The sequence below is a fragment of the Monodelphis domestica genome, chromosome 2 (assembly GCF_027887165.1).
Source record: "Monodelphis domestica isolate mMonDom1 chromosome 2, mMonDom1.pri, whole genome shotgun sequence".
Taxonomy (NCBI): Eukaryota; Metazoa; Chordata; class Mammalia; order Didelphimorphia; family Didelphidae; genus Monodelphis; species Monodelphis domestica.
In genome coordinates, this window is record NC_077228.1 from 202,980,262 (window position 1) to 203,007,726 (window position 27,465).

Sequence of the window (27,465 nt, forward strand, 5' to 3'; positions counted from 1 at the left end):
GACTTGGAAGTCCCTGGCTGGGAATTTCTCCCAGAGGCTATTTGGGCCCCTCCTGGGAAGGGAAGGGGTGCAGGGCAAGTAAATTAACAGCTAGGACTAGTTCAATGGACAATAGGGCATCTCTTCTTCCCCTTCTCCCTGGCTCTGCAGGCTAGGCCAGAAGATAGCAAAGGAGGATGGGAGAAAACTAGAGGGCAAAAAAACCCCAGAAGGATCACGGAAGAAAAAAGAATGTAGATAGATGTATCATGGATGCAAATCTTTGCAAATGAGATGCACAGAGTGAAGCAACTCAGGGCTACTTGGCCCTCTCCATTTCATTTGCTTGAGTTATATAAGCAGTATTTATATATAATGAACTTCTTTCTACCATTTGTAATAAATAAGTCTGTTTATTCTCTCTTTACTCAAGTCTCTTGTATGTTTCTCTTCCTCCTCCTCCTCTCAGGAGGGCCCTCCCAGGGAAGGGAGCACTGAAAAGGGATTAGGGGGCACTAATTTCCAGGGCCTCCTAGAAAGGGACATCCCTCCCTCCCCGATACACTGGGATGGGGGATCACAGTGGTTTAGGGGCCAGCTGGTGTTGGCATTACAGCAGGAAAGATGAGTTGAGACACTGAAGGACTAGCTGGGCCCTCAAGTTCAGGTAAGAATGTGGAGTGGGATGAGGTCTGAGGCCCCAAACATGGACACCAGGGAGAGGTTGGTTTTTCCCTTCTCTCTGGGGTTTCCTATTATTTCCTATGGGATAAAAGGGCTATCCTATGGGAAGGTAGGGGGGGAAATTAAATGACCCTAGAAATTCCAAGACAGCATTTTTTGTTTTTTTTCCTTAAAGGGGAATTTTACAAAGATGACTTCTGTACTGCTCCAAACTCCTAAATTAGGGGGTCATGGTATCCCCTCACAAAACTGAAGGATGGAGCATGGAAATCAGCATAGGAGATAAAAATCTGACAATTTCTAAGACTGGAATATGGGATTTCTCCCCAGTTTAAGAAAAGGGACCTTCATAACGTGAAGGAGAAATAGGGACCATCCACAACAATCCCACTACACAGACTCCAAAATTTCTCCTCTGGAGCAAAAGAACTCATCCCTCTCTGAAAGAGAGGCCCAAGTCTTCAGACGTTGGTATCTCATACACATATGATCAGTGTGACATGGGCAGAAGAAGCTCCATTCTTCAGGCTACATTCTTACCCAGCTTTCTCAATCCTACTCTTCCCAGGTCCCCCAGGCCTCCCATGTCTACCCTTCTAGTAGGACTCCCAGAGCCAGGTCCTGTCAGCTAGTGCCCAGATTGCCTGGAGGGATTCAGGAGAAAAGACTGAACCCTTGAGGAGACACCAAGGAATATTTGAACCCAGATCATGAGGTTGACTTGCCCTTCTTGATTTTTCCAAGTTCTTGGAGACCTTCAGCAGAAATCATAGAGGAAGTCTAGCTTTCCCTTATCAAGGCCAAGATCTTCCCACCCATCCCAATACCCCCACATTGAAGGTTGAAGAAGGGCAGTGCTAAGGGGTCTGGGAGATACAATAGGGGAGTCTTCGGCAGTGAGTTGCTGTGTTCTTGGGGGAGGGCAGGAGAGATAGGGAGAGAGGCTAAGCCCTGGGAATCTTTCCCAATACATATTCCATTCTGTTCTCCAGGAACTTCCAGAAAGAGGACAGTGCCCACTTTCCACCCTGGGCCCTGGCTTCATTCATGTGCTTCAATCTTCCCCAGGCTTTGGAGGTAGCACCAGGCAGAACTAGCTCCTAGGCAGGTCTGGACAAAATGGCCAGCTCATTTAGATGGTGACACAATAATTCTCCCATCCCTGGATCCCAGGATTAAGTGACTAGTCAGTAGGAAGGGCACTCGGGTAGGGGCAGATCTGCTAGCCCTGAGGAGAAAAGGTGACTAAATAGAGGTGGTGGTGCCCACCTAAGTGTCAGCTTTTCTCATTTATGGACTGATGGGCACCTTGGGGGGGGCTTCTCCCCTTCCCCCACCCTCCTAAGCACAGTTTGGTCCCTTAGAGAGGGGAGGGGAGGGCACCAGGTTGGCTGATAGCTAACAGGCATAGGAGAGGTGGGCAGCACCTGGGCACCAAAGTGCCCCATGAACATACCCTCCCTGACAGTGTCTTCTTCAGAGCTGAAGCTAGCTTTTACTGCCCACCTGGCTTTTTATCCCAAGGAATGGACACAGCTTCCCAAGGGAGCTGGGCGAAGGGACATGGGAACCTCTGCAAAGGATGCCCAAGGACAGCTCAGAGCAAAGGATGAGGTCTGAGTGACTAAGGATTGTGGAATGAGGATGTGAATCCCTGTGCCAGAGACGGGTGGATGGGCAGCAGGGTTAATATACCCAGCTGACAGGCACCCACTGGGGTTCTGTTCGCAGCTTCTCCATTGCAGTCTGAAGCTCTCGGAAGGTCCTCTCAAGGTTGTCATTCACCAGCGTGAGATCAAAGTAGTGCCCATACCCTCTCTGGATCCGACTGCTCTCTTCCACTGTCCGCTTCAAGTCTGCCTCCTGCCAGGCCCAGGGAAGCCACTGAGTCAGGTGTGCCCATCCCATCCTGTTCCTCCCTCCCAGGGATGGGAACCCCGACAATCCCCCCAATATTCCCCATTGATAACCTCTGAGAGAAAGTTCCAGGGCAGTTGTGTTTGTTAATCCTTCTATTCTGGGCCTTTCCTCTGTGGCACTAATCAAAGTGGTCACCAATTCTCTGAGATAAGGAAAGATGATCTCTAAGGCAGGGACATCCCTACCTAGGTCCCCTCATTGATCACCAGTAGCATCATAACTCACCTTTATACAGTACTTTATGTTTCTTTGGTTTTTTTTTTAACCCTTATTTTCTGTCAGAGTCGATACTAAGTATTGATTCCAAGGCAGAAGAGCAATAAAGGCTAGGAAATGGGGTTCAAGTGACTTGCCCAGGGCCACACAGCTAGGAAGTGTCTGAGTCCAGATTTGAACCCAGGACCTCCTGCCTCCAGGCCTGACTCTCTATCCACTGAACCACCTAACTGCCTCAGCCCTTTAAGTTTTACAAAACACTGTCCAGACATGAACTCAATTGAACCTCACCACAACTTTCTGAGGTAGGTGCTATTGTTAGCCCTATTTTACAGATGAGAAAACTGAGGAGTCAAGGAAGTTAAGGGTTTGGGTCAAGATCACACAGCTAGCAATTATCTGAGTTAAGACTGGAGCTCAGGTCTTTCTGTCCAAATTCAGAGCTCTTCTCACAACATGAATTCAGGCTATGCCAAGCAAACCTTCATCCCTCAGCCCTAACAGACTGAGTCCTTATCGTGACATCTAGACTGATAATCACCCACCCTGGGCTACATTCCCCAGAGAGCTTGGCAACCCCAAGAGTGCCCACTTATCCCTGCCTAGTAGTGACCTTCCCACCCTAATCATGTTTCCAAAGGAGTCCAAGGTGCCTCAAGGGTTCCAGGGGACCCATGACTTTGCTACCAGAAATCAAGCCTGTGCCCGCCAGTAGAAGAGAGCCTGAAGTTTGAGGGCAAAGCAGGAGCTGGCCAGCTGGAGTGGAGCAGAATTTTAATTAAAGAAATCTCCTCTCTGTAACCCTGCCCTCTTTTCCTTCCCTCTCTCTGTCATATTCATCCTTGCCCTTCCTTCCCTCCACTGCTGTTCCATAAGCTGAACTTGGATCTTTCTCTCACTCCCTTATTGATGCTCCTTGGAATGGAGAAGGAGACAAGCAAGCCTTGGGAAGGAAACCAGAGGGATTCCTGCACAGCCTGCCATGAGGACCAACAGGAAAGCCTCACTGATGTTCCTCGTCCCATGTTCAAAGCACTCTAGCCCAGAGGCACTGTCTGTCTCCTTCTGCACCTCTGCTCCCCAGAAAGCCCCACAAAGCCACTCGCTACCCTCAGAGGCAACATCCAGTATCTGGGGAACCCCAGCTTTGGAGCACCGAAGGGTCGGAGGTTTTGGAATTGGAAGAAACCTGGGACAGGTTGTTTAGTTCAACTATCTCCTCTCTCTACTCTCTTTCTGTTGGTGACCTCATCACTTTCAGGGGGTGGGTTCTATTTCATCTTTATGCAAATTGTTCTCAGGTCAGAGAGACAGAGACAGAGAGAAAGAAACTTGGAGAGATATCTAGATCTAGACCTAGGCAGAAACATATCAACAGACAGATGGGTAGAGAGTTTCTATACACAGATAGATGAATGGATGAATGGACAGAGATGGATTCTCTTGATGGATTGTAGGTAGATACATAGATAGATAGACTCAATAGACAGATAGAGACAGACAGACAGACAGATAAATAGATAGACAGACAGACAGATAGATAATAGAGAGATAGAAAGATGGATAGAGGGATGATAGATAGATGGATGGATGGGTAGGTGAATGGATAAACAGACAGACAGGTAGATAGATGGATAGAGGGGTGATAGATAGATGGATGGATGAATGGATGGATGGATGGATGGATGGATGGGTGGGTGGGTGGGTGGGTGGACAGACAGACAGACAGACAGACAGATAGATAATGTAAATAAATGGATAGATAGATAGATAGATAGATAGATAGATAGATAGATAGATAGATAGATAGTTAGATAGATCTTTCAATAGAGCTCCAGCCTCACATCTACTGTCTAGAAGACATTTCAAAGTGGGTATCCCTCACGGGCATCTCAAGCTCAACATGTCCCAAACAAAGCCCTGCATCCCCCTCCCAATATGATCTACCCTTAATATTATCCTCAAACCTTCTCTTTATTTCACCTCACATACTGTCTCTTTTACTCCCTACAACATCTCTTACATTCATTCTCATTTTTCTACTCACAGTCACCATCCTAGTCCAGTTCTTCATCACCTCTCACCTGGATTATTGTAATGGCCTCCTAATTGTTTTCACTTCAGATCTCTCCCCTTCAATCTTTCCTTCATTCAGCCACCAAAAGTACAGGTCTGACCATCTTGGCTAGGTGACTTAGTGGTTAGAGCACTGGGCCTGGTGACAGAAAGACTCTCTTTCTGAGTTCAAATCCAGCTTCAGATACTTACTAGCTGTGTAACTTCTGAACAAGTCACTTAACACTATGTGTCTCAGTTTCCTCATCTGGAAAATTAGCTGGAGAAGGCAATGGCACACCACTCTAGCATCTTTGCCAAGAAAACACAAATAGGGTCACAAAGAATTAGACACAACTGAAAAATGACTGAACAACAAATTCCCCTACTCAAAGTTCGTTGGCTCCCTATTATTTCCAGGATCAAATATTCATAAACTCCTCTGCTTAGCATTTAAGACCCTTTACAACAGTGATCCAAGCTATTTTTCCCAATCTGATTATACATTAGTCCCTTTCTCACACTCCATGATCGTGCTAAATTGGCCTCCTCTCTGTTACTCTCACATGACCCTCCATCTCCATGTCTCTGCCCTGGCTGCCCGCCATGCCTGGAATGTAGAGATCCCTGCCTCTCTTCTATCTCCTCACTTCCATTAAAGTCTCAGCTCAAATCTCTTTCTGCAGGAGGCTTTTCCTACACTGCCTCAGCAGCCAGTGTCTCCCTCCAAAATTATCTTGTATCGACTTTATACTTACATTTGAACACGTTTCTCCTAGCTAGATTGTAACCTCTTTGAGGGCAATCACTGTTATTTCATTTTCATCTTTGTATCCCCAGCACCTACCACAGTTGCTGGAATATAGTGGGTACTTCAGTAACTCTTGTCCCTACATCGCTTACAGCATTGTCTTATATTCCCTCTATTTATTCATGTATCTCAGGTAATGTTCTGCAACGTGCTTGAAGACAGGAATTGGGCTTAATTCACCTATTTAGGCCCCATTGGGCCAACCATAAAGCTGTTGCTTAATAAATGTTTGACAAATGATTAAATGAATAAACATCTGCTCAGAATTCCTTGGGCACCCCTGACCTGCCATCCAACCCCTCTCCCCTACTAGTTATTGTATCCCTTTTTCCCATGAGCACTTTCTGTTCCCCTCCCATTGGATCAGCCCATCTATCCCATCCTTGTACTTGCTTCTTCCCCACACTGTACCATCTTTCTACTTCCCTTCTAGGTCCCCCTCACCGTGAGTTGCTTGGTGGCCACCCCACTCTCTAGGGCAGCCCGGTTCATGGCACGCAGTGTCTCAAAGTCAGGAGCCTCAATGAAAACCACATATGGGACAAACTCTGCAGTTCTTAGCACCTTCACAGCCTGAGGAGAAGAAAAGCATTCAATGTCATCGCTTTAATTTTTATTCTCCACTCCAATATCATATCCCTCATCCCAGAGGGATCTTGATGGCACCCTCCTGCTAGGGTTTGAATGAAATATGAACTGGGAGATGGGCTCTGCAGCTGTAGAAGGCAAAGGTTTCAAAATCAGGGTTCCCAGGTATAGGAGTAAATTATGTAAGGTTACAGAAGGTCCCTGGAAGATGGGGTATTGCCTGTGGTCAAGGAAAACATTAGAATTGTATGGAATAGGGCAGCTAGTGGCTAAGTGGATAGAGTACCAGGCCCAGAGTTGGGAGGACCTGGATTCAAATTTGGCCTCAGATACTTCAGAACTGTATGAACTCAGATCACTTAACTGATTGCCTAGCCCTTATCATTCTTCTACCTTACAGATTCTAAGACAGAAGGTAAGGGTTTGTTTGCTTGTTTTTTTAAGAAGAAATATATAAAGTCAAAGTAGAGTTTACTCCCAGGGAAGGGGGACCTAGGTATTTCAGAGAATTTATCAAGAAAAGAAGGGGAGAGAGAGTCATGAGAAGAGTTATGTAGAGATTGGGGAGGCAGAAAGGTAGACTGGGGCTAGCAATGGAGCAGGGGAGATGGTCATAAATCATACACTGAACATTAACATACAAAGAATTGTGGTTACATTTTGTTTTTTAACACTTACCTCCTGTTTTAGAATCAATTCTAAGTTCTAAGGGAGAAGAACAGTAAGGGCTAGGTAATTGGGGTTAAGTGACTTGTCCAGGGTCACATAACTAGGAAGTGTCTGAGGACATACTTAAACTGAAGAGTCTCATGAAGAGAGTCTTTTTGACTCCAAGCCTGGCTCTCTAACCACTGAGGCATATCCCTTCCGCTAGAATTATAGATTTAAGGACAAAAAAGACCCTAGAGGTTACCTAGTCTAATTTCCTCATTTTATAAATTATGAAACTAGAGCCCAAAGGTGCTAAGAGATTTCCCTAAAGTCATGTGACTAGGAAGTAGTCAGGCTGGAATTCAACCTCATGGGCCCCAGGAATGGCAGCTTTAGGTAGAGTTACAGGAAATTCCTGGGGGTTAAGGTGTTTGGGGAATAAGGAATATGATCGGGAAAAGGCTAGGTGTTACATAGTGTCAGAGAGGGTTCTTGAGGATTGGGCTATTACCTAGAAAGGGTCCTTTGAGGATGGGGATATGTCCTGCAATCAGGGAAGTGACCAGCCTGGAGCAGAGGAGAGGGAGTGGGTTACCTGGGGATTGACATCCAACACGCACACCTTGCCAGCACTGAGCACGTTTCGGATGGAATCAATTCGAGTGCCGTACAGGTTTCCTTCATATTCCCCATGCTCAAGGTAGCGGCCAGCACGAATGTCTGCTTCCATCTCTGCCCGAGTCACAAAACTATAGCCTTGGCCTTCCCGCTCGGTGTCCTTAGGCCGACGAGATGTGTCTGTCAAGAAGGAAAAAGTGAGAAGCATGTTTGAACACACACTGAGGCAGCTAGAAGCCATAGTCCATGGAGTGCTGAACTTGGAGACAGGAAGACCTGAGTTCAAATTCTAGCTCAGACCCTTACTGGCTGGGTGATCCTAAATAAGTCATTTAACTGCTCTCAGCCTGTTTCCTCTTCTGCAAAATGGAAATTATAATTCACCTACCTTCCAAGGGAAGATATTGAACCAAACTGGTAGCATAATCCCTCCATGATCCTTATACTCAAAGTAGGGCTGCTCAGGACAACAGAAGGAATACCTAGGCTGCCTCTAAATGCTTGTTAGACTGGATTGAACTGAATCTCTTAGACACAGGGTCCACTTCAGTACCCAATTCAATTCAATCAACATTTCACTGGGACATAGAGTTTGAGCTGGAAAATGGCTTGGAGACCAGCAAATCCAGTTCATTCATTTTACAGATAAGAAACCTGAAGTACAAACAGGTTAAATAACTTTCCTAGGTTGTTCAGTTTTTTTAGTCAGATCCAACTCTTCCTGACCCCATTTGGAGTTTTCTTAGCAAAGATTCTAGAGTGGTTTGCCATTTTCTTCTCCCGCTCATTTGAAAGATGAGGAAACTGAGGCAAACACGGTTAAGTGACTTGCCCAAGGTCACATAGATAGGAAGTGTCTGAGGCCAGATTTGAATTCAGAAAGATGGATCTTCCTGACTTCAGAGTGGCACTCTATCCACTGCACCACCTTGCTCCCCACACAAATGGATAGTCAGTAAAATCGCAGGTCCTGACCCTGTCCTTAATATGGTCTTCATTTTGTGCTAACAGAAGTATAGTGTCTCAAAATAAGGGAAGTCCTAGCTCCTCCCTGGCCGGACCCCATTTAGAATATCACGTTGGGCTCTGGAGGAGACATTCTAGGAGAGACACCATGTGTTCAGGGGAGGACCATCTGGATGATGAGAAGACTGCTGGTTAAAAGAAGTGGAGATGTTTAACGTGGATGAGAGAAGACTTTGGAAAGACACGACAGCTATCTTTAGCTATCTGAAGCGATAGCATATGGAAGAAGAAACATTCTGCTTGCCCTCCGCAGGGCCCCAGGGTAGAAGTTAGAAGGGGAGAGATTGGGGTCAATATCGGGAAAAAGGCTTCCTAAAGGTGAGATGTCCCCATATGGAATAGGCTCCTTCATGCAGCAATGACTTCTGTCTTTGGAAATGGGGTGGCTGACATGGGGGACTGGGGTGTGGTAGAAAAGATTCTTGCATGGCAGGGGGATGGGAGCAGATGATCTCTGACATCTCCTCTGACTGGAAATTGTCCACATGGCTTATCTCTTGTGCTGGACCACTAGTTCCTGGAGGCAGCTTGGAGGCCCGGTGGACAGAGCCCTGGGCCGGGAGTAAGGAAGGCTCAAGTTCCAATCTGGCTCTGGACACTTTCTAACTATGTGACTGGATGAGTCCCTTAACCGCTGCCTGCCTCAGTTTCCCTAACTGTAAAAGAGTGATAATAATAGCACCTACTTCCTAGGGTCCTTATGAGGATAAAGTAAGATATCCATAAAGTGCTTTGCAAACCTTAGAGTGCTATAGAAATACTAGCTAATAGTTATTGTTGTTGTTATCATCATCATCATTATTATTATCATTATTTTTTTCAAAACCCTCACCTTCCATCTTGGAGTCAATACTGTGCATTAGTTCTAAGGCAGAAGAGTGGTAAGGGCTAGGCAATGGGGGTCAAGTGACTTGCCCAGGGTCACACAGCTAGGAAGTGTCTGAGACCAGATTTGAACCCAGGACCTCCTATCTCTGGGCCTGGTTCTCAATCCACTGAGCCACCCAGCTGCCCCCTATTATTATCAATATTATTAAAGGTAGGGTAGGGGCTAAGAAGGCTACATCACATACCACCACCATCAATGCTGGGATATGGCACCCCACCTGATGGTGCAGTACTCCCTACCCACCAGCAGAGAGCACACACTCACCAAGCAATGAGAAAGCAACAAAACAGGCTGGCATTGAACAGCCCCAGAGGAGTTAGAGCTAGACAGGGCCTTCAAGATCATGGAGTCCAAGTCTGCCATTTTACAGATGGGGAAACCAAGGCCCAGGAGTGACTGGCTCTCGGTCACACAGACAGCAAGTAGCAAAGCAGGCATTCTATCCCAAACACACCTGACTCCAGTCTTTCAATAATCATCATCATCATTTTGATCATTAGTATTTTTTCTTTTTTCTTTTTTTTTAACCCTTACCTTCCATCTTAGACTCAATTCTCTGTATTGGTTCCAAGGTAGAAGAGTGGTAAGGGTTAAGGGACTTGTCCAGGGTCACACAGCTAGGAAGTATCTGAGTCCAGATCTGAATCTAGAACCTCCTGTCTCTAGGCCTGGCTCTCAATCCACTGAGCTACCCAGCTGCCCCCCCTGATAATTATAATAAAATGGAGTGCTGAATAGAATAATAATCAATAGTCATATATGATCTATTACATATAAATATATTCTATATTATTGTGTTATACATTATGTCATATATTGTATGTATTACATCTAATTTTTATATGTGTGTGAATATAGAGATATACATATATATATATGGGCAGCTAGGAGGTGCAATGGATAGAGCACTGGGTTTGAGGTAAATCTGGCCTTAGACACTTACTAGTTGTGTGACCCTGGGCAAGTCACTTCACCCTGTGTGCCTCAGTTTCTTCATCTGTAAAATGAGCTGGAGAAGGAAATGGCAAACTAGTTCAGGATCTTTGCCAAGAAAACCCCAAATGGGGCCATGAAAAGTCGGGCACACCTAAACAGCAACAAAAGCATGTATGTGTGTATGTTTGTTTTAAGGCTTTTAAAGCACTTTCCTAGAATTATTTGATTTTAAGCTGAGAACTAAGTGGGGAAAAGGAGGCAGACAGAAATTAAGCAGTTGCCTGGGGTCCCACAGCTAATAAATGTTGGGGGTCAGGATTTAAACTCAATCCTTCCTGGATTCAGGTCCAAGGATCTACTTCCTGCCCCCATCTCACAGATCACCTCAGTTTCTAGACATTAACCCATGTGACCGTAAATCCATGTTGATGTCTTCTAATTTCTTCTCTAGGCACTCCAGCTGCCCTGGTTCATAGAGCTCACCCTGCCTCCTCTCCTTCCTCTCCTTTGTTACTCCACTTTCCCTTTCCATCTGTGACTCCATCCTCCAAGTAGGATTATCCCTGGAGGGAGGAGGACCTAGGCTGGCCCTAAGTGCTGATTAGATGGCCTGGGCTCCTCAGATACAGTGCCCACTCTAATTCAATCAACATCTCCTAAGACTAGAGATTTAGAGTTGGGAGGGACTTTTAGGGATCAACCCCTCCATTTTACAGATGAAGAAACTGATGAGGCCCCCAAAAGTTAAGTGACTTGCCCAGGATCACATAACTAGTAAGTATATAAGGTGAGATTTGAATCCATCTTCCTGACTTCTGGTCCAGCTCCTCTTTCCCTCACCTTCTACTGGCAAGATACTGATCTGGGGGCTGAGGAAGAAAAGATAAGCCAATGCCCCAGGGACTAATAACCGAGCCCGGTGCCCTCTCTTGAGTACACTGCCCACTCTAGGCTCAACTCACAGGGCACTGTGGTGCCATAGCGATCTTGGTCCCACATGATGAGCTTGTTCTTCAGGCTACGTCGTCCCACACCCTGTGCCCCGATCAGCACTAGGGTTTTCCGACGGAAAGGGGGCATCCGGGCCACTTCCTCATAGATCAGAAGCTCATGCCGATCAAACTCTGTGAGTGCAAAGGACAAAGGCATTGCTCATCAGGCCAGCATGGGTCCAGCAGGGCCAAAGAAGGAAGTGGGCAGGGTCATAGGGTAATATTCAGGGTGGTATATAGGGCCAAGTGATCATGTGTCTGGAGGTAGAAGATGCCCAAGAAGAAACCTTGAGGTTAGTGCCTGGGGGCAAGGTGAAGAGTGTCTAAGGAACACTATGGTTTCCCACAGCACCAAAGGAGAGGACACTAAGGATAGGGCAAAGGAAAAGATGGGCAGTGCCCGGGCATGAGGACACTGACCTGCATTCTTGGTGGTGAGATACATCATTCTCTTCTTCTTCTTGCCTGAAATGCTGCCACACAGGGCACCTGGCATTAGGAAGAGGGGAGATGGATAAACTTGGGAGTTCTCTCATCACACTCCAAAGTTGGCAAGATTTTACCCAAAAAGTTCATACCTGAGGTTGGTGTCATCTCCAGGTCCCTCTTGACAAAGGCCTTCCGTTTCTCTTCCAGCAGCTGGCTAGGGATAAGCCCGGCACTGCCCCCCTCTACATGGCATGCCTGAAACACCCACCCATGCCCACTAGGCATATGAACGTTGGCATCTTCCCCACTCCTCTCCATTTTCCCTCCCAGCCAGTTTGCTTCTGATATCCTCCCTCAGGAAGAGACCAGTTTCAATGGGGATGTTCATGCTTTCTCCTTTCCCACAAGCAGTGACATCCCACTTGCTCAACTAGATTAAGGTGGACCAGCTGGGGGCTGATGGGGTATGGGGTGTGAGGCATCCCTAGGGTGGAGAGGCTGGCACCCAGGGGCAACAAGCTCTGATGTGGGCAGTGCCCTGAGGGCACTCACTTGCCACCAATTAGCATCATCCTGATTCACAATCTGGAGCAGGTCCCCAGCACAAAAGCGTAGACCAGCTTCCTTGCAGGGGATCAGGCTATCCCGGGCTGGTTCATAGTCAAAGTGGCATTTGACAAACACCTGGGGGGCAGAGGTGGTAGGCACAGTATCAATAAGGACATCCACGAGTGGGAGGGTCCCTTACCTCCAGGAGACCCCAGGACTTGAGTCAAGTGCCATCCCCTACCCTCTAACATCCCAGAAAGGACACAGACAGCCGCACACACACACCAGCCCTTGCCCTTTTAAGAAGGGATGGCACTGCCTCTGCCAGCTCTGCCAACCACTGCCAGGCTCCTTTCATTGCCCAGAACAAAGGGCGGTGCATTAGTTCGGTCTTTGTGAGTCCCTCCCATTTATGGGCAGGGTTATGAACTCTTCTTTATCTCCCTCTGGACACTCTAGTGAGAGAAGGAGAAGGTAATGCCCACCCAAAGATGGGTCCCTCATTCTTCCTCTTCTGCCCACTAGGCTTAGCTTGTGAAATAACACTTCTTAATATATAATAATAATATATTATTATATATTATATATATATTAATAATAAAATAACACTTTCTAGGTTCTAACAAAGCCCATGGGCTGCTGGGCTGCTGGGCGGCAGCCAGACCTGGGGAGGGCAAGGGGGAGGTCCTGGCTGCTTGGTCTTCCTGCATATCCTCAGTGCCAGAAAGAGAAACATTCCACACAGGCTTCTGTGTACACATGTCACACATATAAACACTCCTATATGTATACAAGGAAATCCACATGTCTGCAAGGGAGCTCACATCTGTGCCAGGATGCACACATTACAAGGATGCATGACTATGTATACATACAAACATACAAGCCACACACATCAACACATACAAGGAAATACCTGAGTCTATGGGTGTGTCCACACACTTAAAAGGATGCACACACAAATAGAAAATTTTGTAAAAGATAACTGACATTTCTAGACAATTTAAGGTTTTGAAAAATACTTGGCATCCCCAATTTTGTCTGGTGTCCAACACTCTCCTTCAGAAGTAGGCACTATTTGAATTATGCCCATTTTACAGATAAGTAAAGCTCACCAGTTAGCTATGTGCCAGAGAAGCCTCTCCTCACACCAAATCCAGTTTCTTTCCTCTACATCCCATTTACCTCAGCATATGCACATACCCCCATGCCACACACATACCTGTGCTGGTATGGATACACATGCTACATGCCTAGGCTCTGGTCAGGGCTGCTAGTCTCCCCAAGAACAGAGATGTGTATACACCACACAAATGCTTGCAGCCAGAACACTCATGCTTGCATACATAGGTCACACCTCACCTCCAACACACACACACAGATTGGGGGAGGGAAAAGAGTACACACAAAGCCCCTCTCAGAATGGCCACCGTTCTGAGGCAATTGAGTGTTGAGGGAAAGGGTGCAGGGAGGGAGAGAGGGGGACAGGGACCAGACATGGAGGTAGAAGTGCCCATGGGACACCCACCTGTCGAGGCAAGTGGGGCTCCTGGTAACTGGGCAGGATCTTGAGGATGACGCTTCCACTGGCACTTCGGAGTAACTCCTGCAGCCCCCGGGGGTCACTGCCCACAGGCTGCCCATTCACCTCCTTGATGACATCCCCCACGTGCAGCAGGCCCTGCTGGGCCACCATGCCCCCATGCAGGATTCGGGCAATTACCAGCTCTCCACCCTCCACTCGGAATGTCACACCCTGGGCAAAGCAGTAGGAAGAGGACAGTGGGTTAAGCGGTAGTGCTAGGTCTGTGCACCCTGATGCACCCAGCCTTGTCCCAGAACATGGCACTCCCATCCCCAGCCTGGGAAGATTGGCTTCCCTACTTAGCTCAACCCTAAGGTCCTGGCCCTCAGTTCCCTAGCTCCCCTTTCTCCTCTTCCTCCTTCTCCTCCTTTCTCTCCCCCTCCTCCTCCTCCTCCTCCTTCTTCTCTCCCTCTCCTTCCTCCTCCTTTCCTTCCTTTTCCTTCTTCCTCCTTCCCTTCCTCTTCCTTCCCTTCCTCTCCTTCCTCTTCCTATTCCTTCTCCTCCTCCTCTTCCTCCTCCCCCTCCCCCTATTTCTCACTCCTTCTCCTTTCCCAATTCCTTTCTCCTCCTCCTCCTCTTTTTCCTTCCTCTTTTTCCTTCTCTTCTTCCTCCCTTCTCCCCCACTTCCTCCCCATTTCAGCTCTCCCCCTCTCCCTGGGCTGGAAGCCAAAGTTGATACCACCCCACCACCCACCACCCTTCTCTTCTTCCTTTCTCCTATTGCTCTGCCTGGCTGAAGTAATTAAGAAAGCAGCATTAACTGGGAGGAGAAAATAATCATTATGATTAATAGTAATAAAAACAAAAGTAATGAAGCTTATAAAGCCATTCAAAGTTTTCTCAGCATTTTACATGATCTCTTTTGATCCTCAAAGCTCAGCCCAAATGGTGCCATCCCAGGATCCCCCCAGCTGCTGGTGACTCCCCACCCCCAAAGTTGCCTTGCATGTAATTATGTCGTATATATTTAGATGCACTCCTCCTCTCCCCTGACTGACTTTCTTTTCTTTTCAAAAACCCTCACCTTCCATTTTAGAATCAAGACTGTGCACTGGTTCCAAGGCAGAAGAGCAGGAAGGGCTAGGTAATGGGGGTTAAGTAACTTGCCCAGGGTCACACAACTGGGAAGCATCTGAGGCCAGATTTGAACCTAGGACCTCCCATCTCTGGGCCTGGCTCTCCATCCACTGAGCCACCCAGCTGCCTCCACTGATTTATTTTCATGTGTTGAATATCATTGTTGTTCAGTTGTGTCTGACTCTGAAACCCCGTTTGAGGTTTTCTTGGCAAAGACATTAGAGTGGTTGGCCATTTCCTTCTCCATTGGATTAAGGCAGATGGAGGTTAAGTGACTTGCCCAGATTCACACAGCTAGTGAGTGTCGGAGGGAGGAGAAGTACCTTGTTCATAATCACCCAACTAGACACTGTCAGAGGCAGAATTGGGACCCAGATCTCAAACGATGTCAGGTGCAGTCCTCTTTCCATTATAACATACTGGTTTCCTCCTGCCTCCCTTTACTTGGCTGGCTAAGGGCCCTGGAGCAGACATCTGTTCCCGGGTGCTGGACTTTAAACACTCCTAACTTGTGATGCCCCACTTCCCTCACTAGCCTTTTCCCAACTGCCTTTATCTCGAGCATTCTCAAAGCCCTTCCCAATCTTCCCAGTGGTCTGTTCTGTTGTCCCACCCCAGGCATGGCTTGTACTCCCAATGAGCCTTCACCCTCTTTCCTTTACCTCCTACCCCAGAGCCCTCACCAAGTGCTCTCCTGCAGTCTTTCGGATGCCCACCATTCGTACAGCATCTGGGGGAACAGGCTGGTTGTTGAACATGGGGTCCAGGCCAGGGCTGGGAGGTGGAGTCTCATAGCTCTTGGATGCCACTGAGTCATGTGTCTCCAGGAGGGACTGGGGAAATGGAGAAGGCAAGAAGCATTACCACTCAGCTTTCCCCTGCCCTGGAGGCCTTCCCATCAAATCCACAGATGCCACCTCACTATCAGAACTCATTGTCCCAAGACCTCTCTCCTAAATGAGTTGTCTTCTCCTCACCCAACCTTCCCTCCTCTATCTGGTGCCTCTCCTTTGGAATCCTGCCAGACCCTGACCAGATCGCCTCCATCTGAGCAGATCCCCGTCATCAAATCTATTCAAGAAGCTCTTTCCAGGTGTCTTGTCCTTCCCACCTCGGAAGGCCTCCCTTCATTCACCCAGATCCAACCATTTCTCGGTCCAAGCCCTAACCAGGGCAACATTCTACCAGCTTCTATCCCAAGCACAGCTGGCAGAGCTATGCTCAAATTCTTTTGCACAGAAAGTGATCTCCCCCACTAAAGAGGTATGGAAAAGCAAGAGGGCCTAAAACTTCTAGAAAGTTCCTTTGACATTCATTGGGTATTCTTTACTCTCCTGTTCTCCTGCCTGGTGCCCCCACCTGGAAATGGGGCTCCTGGAGGATATGGGCAAGTTCAGCAGCCGTGCTACTCTGCTCAGCCAGCTCAGCCAGGTCCCTAAGGATCTCCTGAACCAGCTCCAGGTTATTGTCCCGAACTGCCTCCAGTTTGGTCTCTTCTAGGCGTTCATGGGCCTGGTGGGAGAGAGGAGGCAAGAAAGAACCTAGATTATCCTCTGCCACCACCCCATCAGAGGTCCCTGGTGAGATCAGACCCTTACAGGGATCCATCCCTTCCACAGCTCCTCTTACTCGGCATTTGGAGCACCCCCAAGCAGCTACCCAGCATAGGTTGGCAGAACCGACCTCCTCATAGGCACACACTCCCATGTTCACACATTCACCCGTACAAACTCACATGCTCACAGCTGCCCATTTTCCCTTTCCTCTCACCCTGGCTAGCAATTTCTTTTCTTAGCTGACACTCAAATCAGGACAAGGAGAATCTCGTGACCCATTCAATTACTCCCCTGTGTCTTCTAGGGATCACCATGAAGCTCTGGTCATCCATATCCAAGTCTTTTTTTTTTTTAACTTTAACCTTCTATCTTAGTATCAATTCTAAGACAGAAGAGCAGAAAGAGCTAAACAACTGCCCAGGATCACATAGCTAGGAAGGGTCTGAGGTCACATTTGAACCCAGGTCCTTCCAACCACCGTGCTACCTAGATGCCCCAAGAAGTCTTAAAAGTTTGTAAACCATGCCCATTCCAGACATCTCAGCTGGCGATTTGGGATTTATTATACAATTGTACTATATTGTGTAATGTGCAAAATATAATACAATATATTTATTATACAACTAATTGTATAATGTGCTGGTCTAAGCCTAGTTTCTGCCAGACTGCTTTCCATTTTTCCCAGTATTTCTTTTCAATTAGAGAATTCTTTCCTAAGTATGTATTTTGCATTTTCAAGTTTATCAAACACTAGATTACAGAGGTTCATTGTTTCGGATTGTCCCTTGTCTTGTCCGGGTCATTGTATAGTAGCAATAACAGTGGATGTTTACACAGGACTTTACTATTTATAAAGCATTCCAAGCACCTTTGGGAGCCAAAGTTTTGGATCATGAAAACCCTTTGGAGTGGGTTTTCAATCATTTTTGACTGTTTGTGACCCCCTGGTTTTCTTAGCAAAGAATCTGGAGTGGTTTGCCATTTCCTTCTCGATTTCATTCGACTGAGGTAAGCAGGGTGATGTGACTTGCCTAGGGGCACACAGTTAGTGTGAGTAAAACTCTTCCATAGCAAAGTATCTGTCCAGAGTTCTCTACAGTGCAGAGCAGTGTGATTGGAAGAATGCCTAGATTGCAAGTCTGGAAATTTTACTAAATGGTTTCTTTTTCTTTCTTCCTTTTTTTTTTAAGTTTATTTTTGCTCCTTGATATCCTGGCAACTCTAATCTGTGAGAAAGCATGGTGTGATTTATTTTTTTTTAAGCAGCAGGAAAGATTCAGAAAGCCTGGGGTTCCAGTTCTAGCATATACTCATTAGCATTAACATGTGACCCAAATGGAATTAATTCATCCCCTCCAAACCTCAGTTTTCAGATCTTTAAATGAAGATTTACCAATCTCTATTACAGTGGGTAGGGCAGCTAAATAGATAAGAGACAGCACTCTAGGCTTAGAGTCAGGAAAACTTCTCTTCCTGAGTTCAAATCCAGTCTCAAACACTTCCTAGCTATGTGTCCCAGGGCAAGTCACTTAATCCCACTTGCCTCAGTTTCCTCATCTGTCTGTCAGATGAGCTGGAGAAGGAAATGGTAAATCACTCCATTATTTTTGCCAAGAAAACCCCAAATAGGGTCACAGGGAAGTCAGATAAGACTGAAAAACAACAAATTACAGTGGGTGCCCAATGCCTACCTCAGAGGGTAATTAGTCTTTCCAAGTGCTCTAAATCTATAGAAGGGATTATTAATATTATCAGAGAAGGGACAGGGAATAGACGTGTGATTTCAATGGTAGAGAGAATGCCAGGTGAGGAAACTGATGCTGTTTCCCAATACAGCTGGCCACCTTCTCTGCAACGTATAGTTGAGAGTCACTCAGAGAAGTTGGGGGAAACAGGAGACAGAAACCTGGCCCCAGAGCCAGGCAGACATGACTTTCAGTCCCATCTCAGCTACTAGCTGTATGACCCAAGGCTAGCAAGTCACTAGCTATAAAACCCTAGACAAATCTCTGGGCTCGTCTGGAAAATGGGGGTGCATTTTACAACACAGGGTTTTATGAGTATCAAATGAAAAAACATAACTGAAGATTTTATTGTTCAGTCATTTCAGTTGTGTCCAAATCTTCATGACCCCATTTCTTGGCAGAGATACTTGAGTGGTTTGTCATTTTCTTGTTCAGATCCTTTGACAGATGAAGAAATGAGGCAAATGAGGTTAAGTGACTTGCCCAGGGCCACACAGCTTGTAAGTGTTTGAAGCTAGATTTGAACTCAGGAAAAGGATCTTACTGTCTTCAAGGGCAGCATTCCTTCTACTCCATAGCTGCCCAACACAAAAAAACAAAAGGTCCACTGTGCCACCTAGCTGCCCAACATAAAAGACAAAGGCCTGGGCAAACTTTAAAGGGCAGTGTGAATGCTGGCTATTTTTATTATTATTAGAGCCCTAAAAGGTCAACTGACTTGACCTTTTATGACCTATGGGGTCATAGGGCTACTAGAGGAAAGGGGTGGGACTTGCATTCAGATCTTCCTGGTTCTGAGATGGGTTCTCTATCTGCTATGTGACTATGCACTGTCTCATTATCAGTGATGGAGAATAAATGAGGAAATGGATAAAGACATAGATAGTAGGCTCATAATGTTAAGCTCGGAGGGTCAGTTAACACTCTAGAAATGGTGTCAGAATCCAAAAAGACTCTGGCAGGCTAGAGCATTAAGATGAATCTTATATATAAAAATAAGATTCAATAAGAATAAATGCAACTCAACTTTGGGAGTAGGGAGGGAAGAAGAGAGGGAGACAACACGAATCACATAATTTTGGAAAACATGTAAATTTTTTATTCAAACAAAATAAAGATAAAACTTTTTTTTAAAGAAGAACAAATGCAAAGTCTAATACTTGGGTTCAAAATATCAACCTCTAGTGTACAGGATGGGGGGAGGCATGGATAGATAAAAACTTGTCTGAAAAAGATCCAGGGAGTTAAATGGACCACAAGTTCAATCTGTGTTATCAGGGTGATGTGGCAGCTGAGTCAGTCAAGTCCCATCTTGAGCAGCAGAGCTTCCAGAAACAAGGAGGGCTCTCCACACTCTGCCCTAGTATGACAACACACAGAAAATTGTGTTCAGATCAGAGTGCCATATTTTAAGAAGGGAATTGATAACCTGGAGAGAATGCAAAAAGAGGCAGCCAGAATGGTGAAGGGACTTCAGTATCATGCGACATGAGGATCATCTGAAGAAATTGGGAATATCTGATCCAGGAAAGAGAAAACCCAGAAGGGACATGGTAGCTGTGTTCAAGTGCTGAAAGGGGCATTTGTGTAAGCAGGTGGTGGCACAGTGGGTAGAGCTTCCAGACTTGGAGGCTGGAAGACCTGCATTGAAATCCATCCTTAGACACTGGCTGTGTGACCCTGGGCAAGTCATTTCCCCCGTCTGCCTCAGTTTCCTCATCTATAAAATGAACTGGGAAAGGAAATGGCAAACTGATCCAGTATCTTTGCCAAGAAACCACCATGAGGTCAAGAAGAGTCAGGCATGACTAGAAAAAGACTCAACAACCAAACGCTACCACGTGTAAGAGGTGTTAGACTTGTTTGGTTTGTGCCCAGAGAGCAAAGTCAGGAGCCATCAATAAAGCTATAAAAAGGGCAATTTTAGACTTGACATTAGAAAAACCATTAACCATTAGAGGCGTCCATCCAAAAGGGCAATGGGATGCTTTGAGAGGTGACAGGTTCCCCCTATCTGGAGATCTCCAAGCATTTGTCAGGTATATCATGGTAAGTGATTCTTTTTGCACACAACTTAGACTAGATTGCCTCTGAGGTCTCTTTCAATTCTAAAATACTGTACAATGCACGTCCTTCCCTTGTCCAGAGACGTGTAGGACTATGGGTGTAGAATGCTGCCCATACACTGATAGACTGGGTCCTTCTGACAATTGGTCTGCCTTAACTGTTTTTCCTTGTCATATGGGGTGGAAGGAAACTCGAAGAGGAAGGGTATATCTAGAAATAATTGTGACATAAAAAAATTGTCATTAAGTCATTTTTCAATCATGTCTTGACTCCTTGTGTCCTCTTTTGGGGTTTTCTTGGTGCATAAATAGAATCCACTCCCCAAGCTCCTCCTACCCCGCATCCCATTTTTCGTGTGTGAGGTGCAGGATGCAGAGCACTCTCTCGTCCTGAGTGGGGCGACTGCGTTGAGATGGAGGGCTGTGGTGGGTTTTGGCAGCTTTGCAGACTGTGCATGTCAACTTCCTGATTCAGCTTAGGGTGTTTTAGTTAGGTGATATTTTCTGTCTCCTTCCTACATTTCCCTCTTTTTACTTTATTTCCATTTTGATTAAAACTTAATTGTTAAGAGTTACTAACAGACTCATGACTTGAGAGTTAATTTTATAGATGGCGACTACAATCCTTTTTTAAAAATTAATATTATTACATTTAATATTTTACTTTCATTATTCCATTGGCAAAGATATCAGAGATGTTTTCTTTTTTCTTCTACAATTCATTTTATAGATGAGGAAACTGAGGTAAACAAGGTAAAGTGCCTTGCCCAGGATGACAGTTAATAAGTGTCTGAGGCTGGATTTGAACTCAGGTTTTCCTGACTCCAGGCCTGGAGCTCTATCTACTGTTCCACCAAATTTCCCATATAAAAAACAAGAGGCATCAATAACAATTTAAAATATATACATCCATAGGATCATAGATCTAGGGCTTAAAGGACTCTCAGAAGCCATTTAATTTAACCCCTTCAATTTACAGATGAGAAAATTGAGGCAGAAAGAGGTTAGGTAATATGCCAAAGGTTGTACAAAGTTGTAAGAGAGGGAGACAAAAATCTCCCCTCAATTGGGGGCAGCTGGATGGCTCAGTGAATTGACAGTCAGGCCTAGAGATGGGAGGTTCTAGATGCAAATATGGCCTCAGACACTTCTCAGCTGTGTTACCCTGGGCAAGTCACTTCACCCCCATTGCCTAGCCCTTACCACTCTTCTGCCTTAGAACCAATACACAGTATTGACTCCAAGACAGAAGGTAAGGGTTTAAAAAAAAATCACCTCTCAAACAGACTCTATATTGCAGGGTCATAATTAATGTTTTAAAAGAAACTGAAAGCTTCTTCCAAGGGGCACACAGTAACAAAGAGCTAACATTTATGCAGCACTTCAAGGTTTGCAATGCACTTTACAAATATTATCTTATTTAACCCTTACAACCACCTTGAGAAGTAGATACTATTTTCATCCCCATTTTACAGATGAGGAAACTGAGGCAAACAGAGGTTACCGTGACTTTCCTGGGGTCACCTGGCTAGTAAGTATCTGAGGCTGGATTTGAATTCAGATCTTCTTGCCTCCAAGCCCAGCACTGGTCTCCTCTGGGTCACCCAGCTACCCCCGACTACAGAATTATAAGATTAGGTATCACTACCATAGGGTACTTCCACTTCATCTCATTCCTGCAGATTTCCAGGTCACTTTTCAAGCAGGCTCTAATTAATTTTCATGGCTAGGTTTTGGCTCAAAATGCCCTGACTGAGACTAACTATATTAAAAAATCCATATTGCTCCAAGTGCTCTGGGATAATTAAAAGTGACCATGAACAGATAGTGGCCTCTCCCTGGTCCATCTCACCTTTTCCAAGCTCAGACAAATCTCCACGGTTATCCATTTCCCAACCAGGCCTACTGCCAAGAACCAAGGCAGATGCCATCAGATTCCCCTGACCCAGCAACCTGTGTTCGTAGAGCCCCCTAGCCTGGAGAATCGCCCCCATTGTCTTTTCTTTTGCCCTGTGTCTCTGGAACTGTGCCCAAAGTTTCCTGGTATGTAATTCCAACCAGCAGGTATTCAAGAATAATTCTGGGAAATCGATGTCACTTTCTGTTTGGCACAGACACACTTGCAACCTTTAAGAGGCTCTCTGCACGCCAGCTGCTTCAGAAATCAGAGCAAAAGTCATTCAAGGTGCAGCAGGTTCATTCAATGGGGTGGCATCAATTATAGAGGTACAGGAAATAAACTTTGACACGCTACCCATTTCCATGCCTGGAAACGGTCTAATTCTGCTTATTTCTGAATTTTGCTCTCTCTGCTTTTTACAAGGCATCCCCAGAGGCCTATCTTGTATCAGATCTTTTTTTTTTTTTTCTGGAAGGTTTGTAGGCCTTTGGCCAAATACATTGATGTTCTAACCTGTAGACCACAGACATACACACTTGCATCCCTACTTATTCATTCACATGCAACACTCTGGCACAATGACAACCCAATTGTTTCCGTGTTCCCCACCTTACTGCAACCAAAGAGGTCTTGCCCCCTTCAAGGGATTGCAGACCCATCAAAGAGTCTCTGAGAAGGCAGGAAGAGAATAGACACCCTGCTACCAGATCCTGGGGTGAGCTGCATGACTGTGCCACCCTAGGTGATGCCAGCTGTGCCTAGATAGAAGTCTGGAATGGACAGAGAGAGCTTGGTGCTCTCTGCAGAGAGACACCATTTGGTCCAAAGATGGCAAGGTACAAGGGGTGCTGGGGTAGATTCTGGAAGTTTCAAACATAGACACACAAATGCATGCAAAAGTCACAAAAACATACATAGAGGAGGCAGCTAGGTGACACAGTAAATAGAGAGCTAGGCCTGAAAATGGGAGGTCCTAGGTTCAAATGTGACCTCAGACACTCCCTAGTTGTGTGACCCTGAGTAAGTCACTTAACCTCAATTGCCTTAATCCTTACTGTTCTTCTGTCTTGGAGATACTTAAAGGAAAGGGGAAGGAGGGAAGGGAGGAAGGGAGGGAGGAAGGAAAGGAAGGAAGGAAGGAAGGAAGGAAGGAAGGAAGGAAGGAAGGAAGGAAGGAAGGAAGGAAGGAAGGAAGGAAGGAAGGAAGGAAGGAAGGAAGGAAGGGAGGGAGGGAGGGAGGGAGGGAGGGAAGGAGGGAGGGAAGGAGGGAGGGAGGGAGGGAGGGAGGGAGGAAGGAAGGAAGGAAGGAAGGAAGGAAGGAAGGAAGGAAGGAAGGAAGGAAGGAAGGAAGGAAGGAAGGAAGGAAGGAAGGAAGGAAGGAAGGAAGGGAGAGACATAAGCACATCCAGCCATATAGAAGACAGTTTATTATACAAACTGATTATTATTATTATTATTAATCAGTTATTATTACACTGATCCCACACAAAAACTGCTTAAGCCAGGTCTAGAGAAGATACGTTCCCACTTACAATCACCCAACCTCATGCCTCAAGAATGTGCACACACACACACTTCACCCTGGGCTCTCCCTCTGTGTCCAGATTCTGAAGTCAAGAGCTTCCCAAGATGATAGGGTAGCACATCCCACAGCTTGTCTTCTAGGATAAGAACTGTCTTCTCCACCCCTCCACCCATTCTATGCACCACACCTCCCTGTGGAACTGTACCTTCGCCAAGGATCTTACTATTGGACTTTCCATGATGCCTCGGAGGAAGATCAGGTCTAATTCTGCAGCTCCCGTGGCATTGGGGAAAGTACCCAGGTTGTCTAGGACTTGCTGCATGGCTGTAGAAGATAGAAAGGGGAGAACAGAAGAATGGGTGATAAATCCAGGAAGGTAGAAGGGGCAACTGGGTCACACTGCTTGCTAACCTCTTCCTGGGGCAGAAAACGCAGGAGAAGACTCCCCCCAGCCCTCTTCTAGAAGTGTGGGCATAAGCAACCAGGGTAGCATTCTTTTGTTGTATCCCCAGAGCTTAGCATGGTGCCTTGCACATGGCATGTACATAATAAATGCTTGGCTGTCCACAGAGGCCAGATGGGGGCAACTCAATCCCAAGGGGCAGAAATGGTGGTATCAGTGAATGACTGTTGAAAACATCTATATGAGTGGGAGTTTAACCTTGCTACCCAGGGGGCAAAATGATGCAACTCTGCCTGACACAGATACCTGGCCCCTAAAGATGTCTTCCTGGTCTCAAACAGGGATGAGGGGGAATGGGGAGAAATGAATACTTCCTGGGCTCCCTCTCCCCATCTCCTTTAGCTATGCCAAGTATAGCAGATGAGAGATAGCTAGCACAGTCAGAAGAGGAACCGTGTGTGTATGTGTGTGTGGAGTGTATTGGAATGGAGGTGGATGAGAATAGTGTCAGATTCCAGGCTCACTCGCTGCCTACAGAGTCAGGTGGCTCCAGGAACTAAAAGCAGAGTTGGTAGTCATTGCTGCTAGGTTCCATCAAGTAATGGTCAATTAGATCTTTTTTAAAACCCTGACCTTCCATCTTAGAATCAATACTATGTATTGGTTCTAAGACAGAAGAGTGTAAAGGGTGAGGCAATGAGAGTGACTTGCCCAAGGTCACACAGCTAGCAAGTGTTCGAGGTCAGATTTGAACCCAGGACCTTCTGTCTCCAGACCTGGCTTTCTATTCATTGAGCCACCTACCTGTCCCATCATCAATTAAATCTTAATTTACCCTCTGTCTATTTCCAAGTAGATTCTGATGGGGAAACAACTAGAGCAGTCAATGCTCAACAAGGGTACCAAGTCCTGTCCTGATGCTGAAAGGGTACTCATATTAGGGACAGTAGGACCTGAATAACTTACGCCATATGTGTATATAAAGGTCACAAGATCATTTAGATAACACCTTTAGGTTTACAAAGCAATTTCCTCACAACAAATCTGTGAAGATTTGAATGTGGGTACTATTTACTCCCATTTTACAGATGGCTATACTGAGACCCAGAAGTGAAGTGACACAGCTCCAACTCCATTTTCTCTCTCTTCCTCCCCCAAACCCCATAGATACCAAAAGCCACAACATATGTGATCATTTGGAACTGAGCCCTTGCCAGGGACTGGCATGTCCAGACAAGTTGAAGTCTATGGCATTACTTGACACTGGGCACTTGTGGACAGAGGCCAGAAAGCAGATTGAGTCAGTATGTGACCTGGAGAACACATCTGTCTAGGTGATGGAGAGATATAATTCTAAACCTCAGTCAAGGCTTACCCATGGCTAGGGACATGAGGATATAGGTAGGGACAACTGGAGCACCCAGGCTGTGTCAGCCAGTGCTATGGTCCACTGAAGTATGAACTGAGTCTGTGTAGGCTGTGCAGAGGAGAGAAGTGAGTTTCAGAATGAGGGAGGGTGGAGGAAAGTTGGGTGGACCCAGATGGGAGCAGAGATGGACAGGGGGTATCATTAACCAGCCTCACAATGCCACCCACACAGTTATCTGCACCATCACCCAAGGGGATGGGGGTGGAGACAGCCCCTGGCACCTCCTGACTGTTCCTATCACTGTTCCCCTCCTTTAGGGAGGAACTGTGGGGGATAAGGCATGGAGTCAGTGGGTGACTTGATCAGAATGGCAGCAATGGGCCTCCCTTCCCCCTCTTTTCCTCCCTCCCTTTCCTTCCCTCACCTCCCTGCCTCATTTTCCTTAGAAATACCTTTTCCTAATCCCTTTATGGTTTCTGGACCTGACATAATTCAAGTTTCCCCATCCCACATCCAGCTCTCCTCTCCTATTCTGTGTGTTCACAATCACCATCATGCCATAGCCAGAGAGGGCACTTCCCCAAAACAGATCCCACAGGGAAGCAGCACAGGACCTAGTTTAAAAGCCAGAAGACCTGAATTTGAGTCATTTCTCTCACTTATTGGCAGCAAGACACTAGCTGTTTCTTTAGGCCTCAGTTTCTCCTTCTGTATAAGGAAAGAGATGGGTTGCATTTCCTCAGCTCAGAATGTTCTGTGGAACTAGGAAGAGGCAGATGTGAGCTGCCTTGCCACTGCCAGTCCCCTCTGGATGGGGTAGCCCAGGTCACACCTGCTATCCTTCCATGCTCCCATACCCTTTTAAGACAGTACCCCTCGGGGGTAGACCCTTCTCCTTCGCAGGCTTGGAAGCCTTTCCTTTCCAGTTGCCTGTGTGAATTTGGCCAAGTCCTAGTACTTTTGAGAGTGGAGTGATCACACCTTTTCAAGGGAGTAGGGGTAGGTGTATTCAGCCCACGATGCATTTTCACTAATGGCACAGGCTGGTTTTCCATTCTGTCTCATCCTCAGTTCCTAGCACAACATCCCACACATACTAGACTCTTGACTAGAAATGCTTGTTGGGTTGGATTGGACTGGACGTAGTCAGAAGCAAAGACAGAGTGCCCCCTCCAGCTTCCCTCTTTAAACAAGTTCCCATTCCCCTTATTCAAACACATAGATGCCACCCTAACCAACACAAGGGATTTCCTTCCTCTGACCCAAGAAGATTGAGCAGGAGAAAGGTGCCCTCTGCCCCTACCCCACCCTCATGGCTGCTCTGGGTGGTCACATTAGGCAACACTCCCTCCGGACCCAACCCCACTTCTTCTTCCCCTACCTTCCCTCCGGAGCTCTGCTTCCTCTGAAGAGCCCAGGGATATGCCCTCCAAGGAGGCACCGCTGCCTGGGCTGCCCGCCATAACTGCCCGGTTCCCTCTGTTCCCAGCCCCCCAGCCCCTAGTGCTGCAGTAGCACTGTCTGCCACCCTCCCAGCCTGAAGGTTCTAAGCCGGGGGAAGGAGGGTCCTTAGGAGCCCCTCCAAGGGGTTAGCCAATGGCAGGGCTCAGCTGCCTCCAAGGCTTTCCTGATTGGCAGAAGCCAGAGTGAGGAGGGGGGAGATGTGGAGTCTCTTCTTCTAAGGGGCGGCCCCTCCCCCGTATAGATGTGTGAGGAGGTTGGGTAAAACAGGCATGGGTCCACCCCTCAGGACTGGCACAGTGCCCAGAGGACCACCCTCTCCCCTCCCCACCACTCCATAAACCTGACACAAGAAGCCCTAGTCATGGAGAGGGAGGGGACCTTCGATTTCAATTTCTCCTTCCGCTTCATTTCCCTTGAAACATCTCACATCCC

At 46.6% G+C, this 27,465-nt stretch overlaps 1 protein-coding gene across 9 annotated transcripts in view; it reads right to left on the minus strand.

Moving 5' to 3' along the window:
• Nucleotides 1-372: 372 nt before the first annotated feature.
• MPP2 (MAGUK p55 scaffold protein 2) overlaps nt 373-27,465 on the minus strand; it is a 35,220-nt gene continuing 8,127 nt past the window's right edge. For 3 of the 9 annotated variants that reach the window (XM_056816900.1, XM_056816901.1, XM_056816904.1), the window contains 11 exons: nt 24,003-24,121; nt 16,365-16,517; nt 15,689-15,838; nt 13,872-14,099; nt 12,347-12,478; nt 11,944-12,049; nt 11,786-11,854; nt 11,336-11,497; nt 7,500-7,702; nt 6,110-6,238; nt 373-2,526 (listed from right to left, as the gene is read on the minus strand). In XM_056816900.1, the coding sequence (XP_056672878.1) occupies nt 2,350-2,526; nt 6,110-6,238; nt 7,500-7,702; nt 11,336-11,497; nt 11,786-11,854; nt 11,944-12,049; nt 12,347-12,478; nt 13,872-14,099; nt 15,689-15,838; nt 16,365-16,517; nt 24,003-24,121 (1,628 nt within the window). In that variant the 3' untranslated portion in view covers nt 373-2,349. Of the gene's footprint in view, nt 2,527-6,109; nt 6,239-7,499; nt 7,703-11,335; nt 11,498-11,785; nt 11,855-11,943; nt 12,050-12,346; nt 12,479-13,871; nt 14,100-15,688; nt 15,839-16,364; nt 16,518-24,002; nt 24,122-26,950 lie in introns of all 9 variants that reach the window. The other 6 variants (XM_056816902.1, XM_056816905.1, XM_056816897.1 and 3 more) reach the window with 5 other exon arrangements.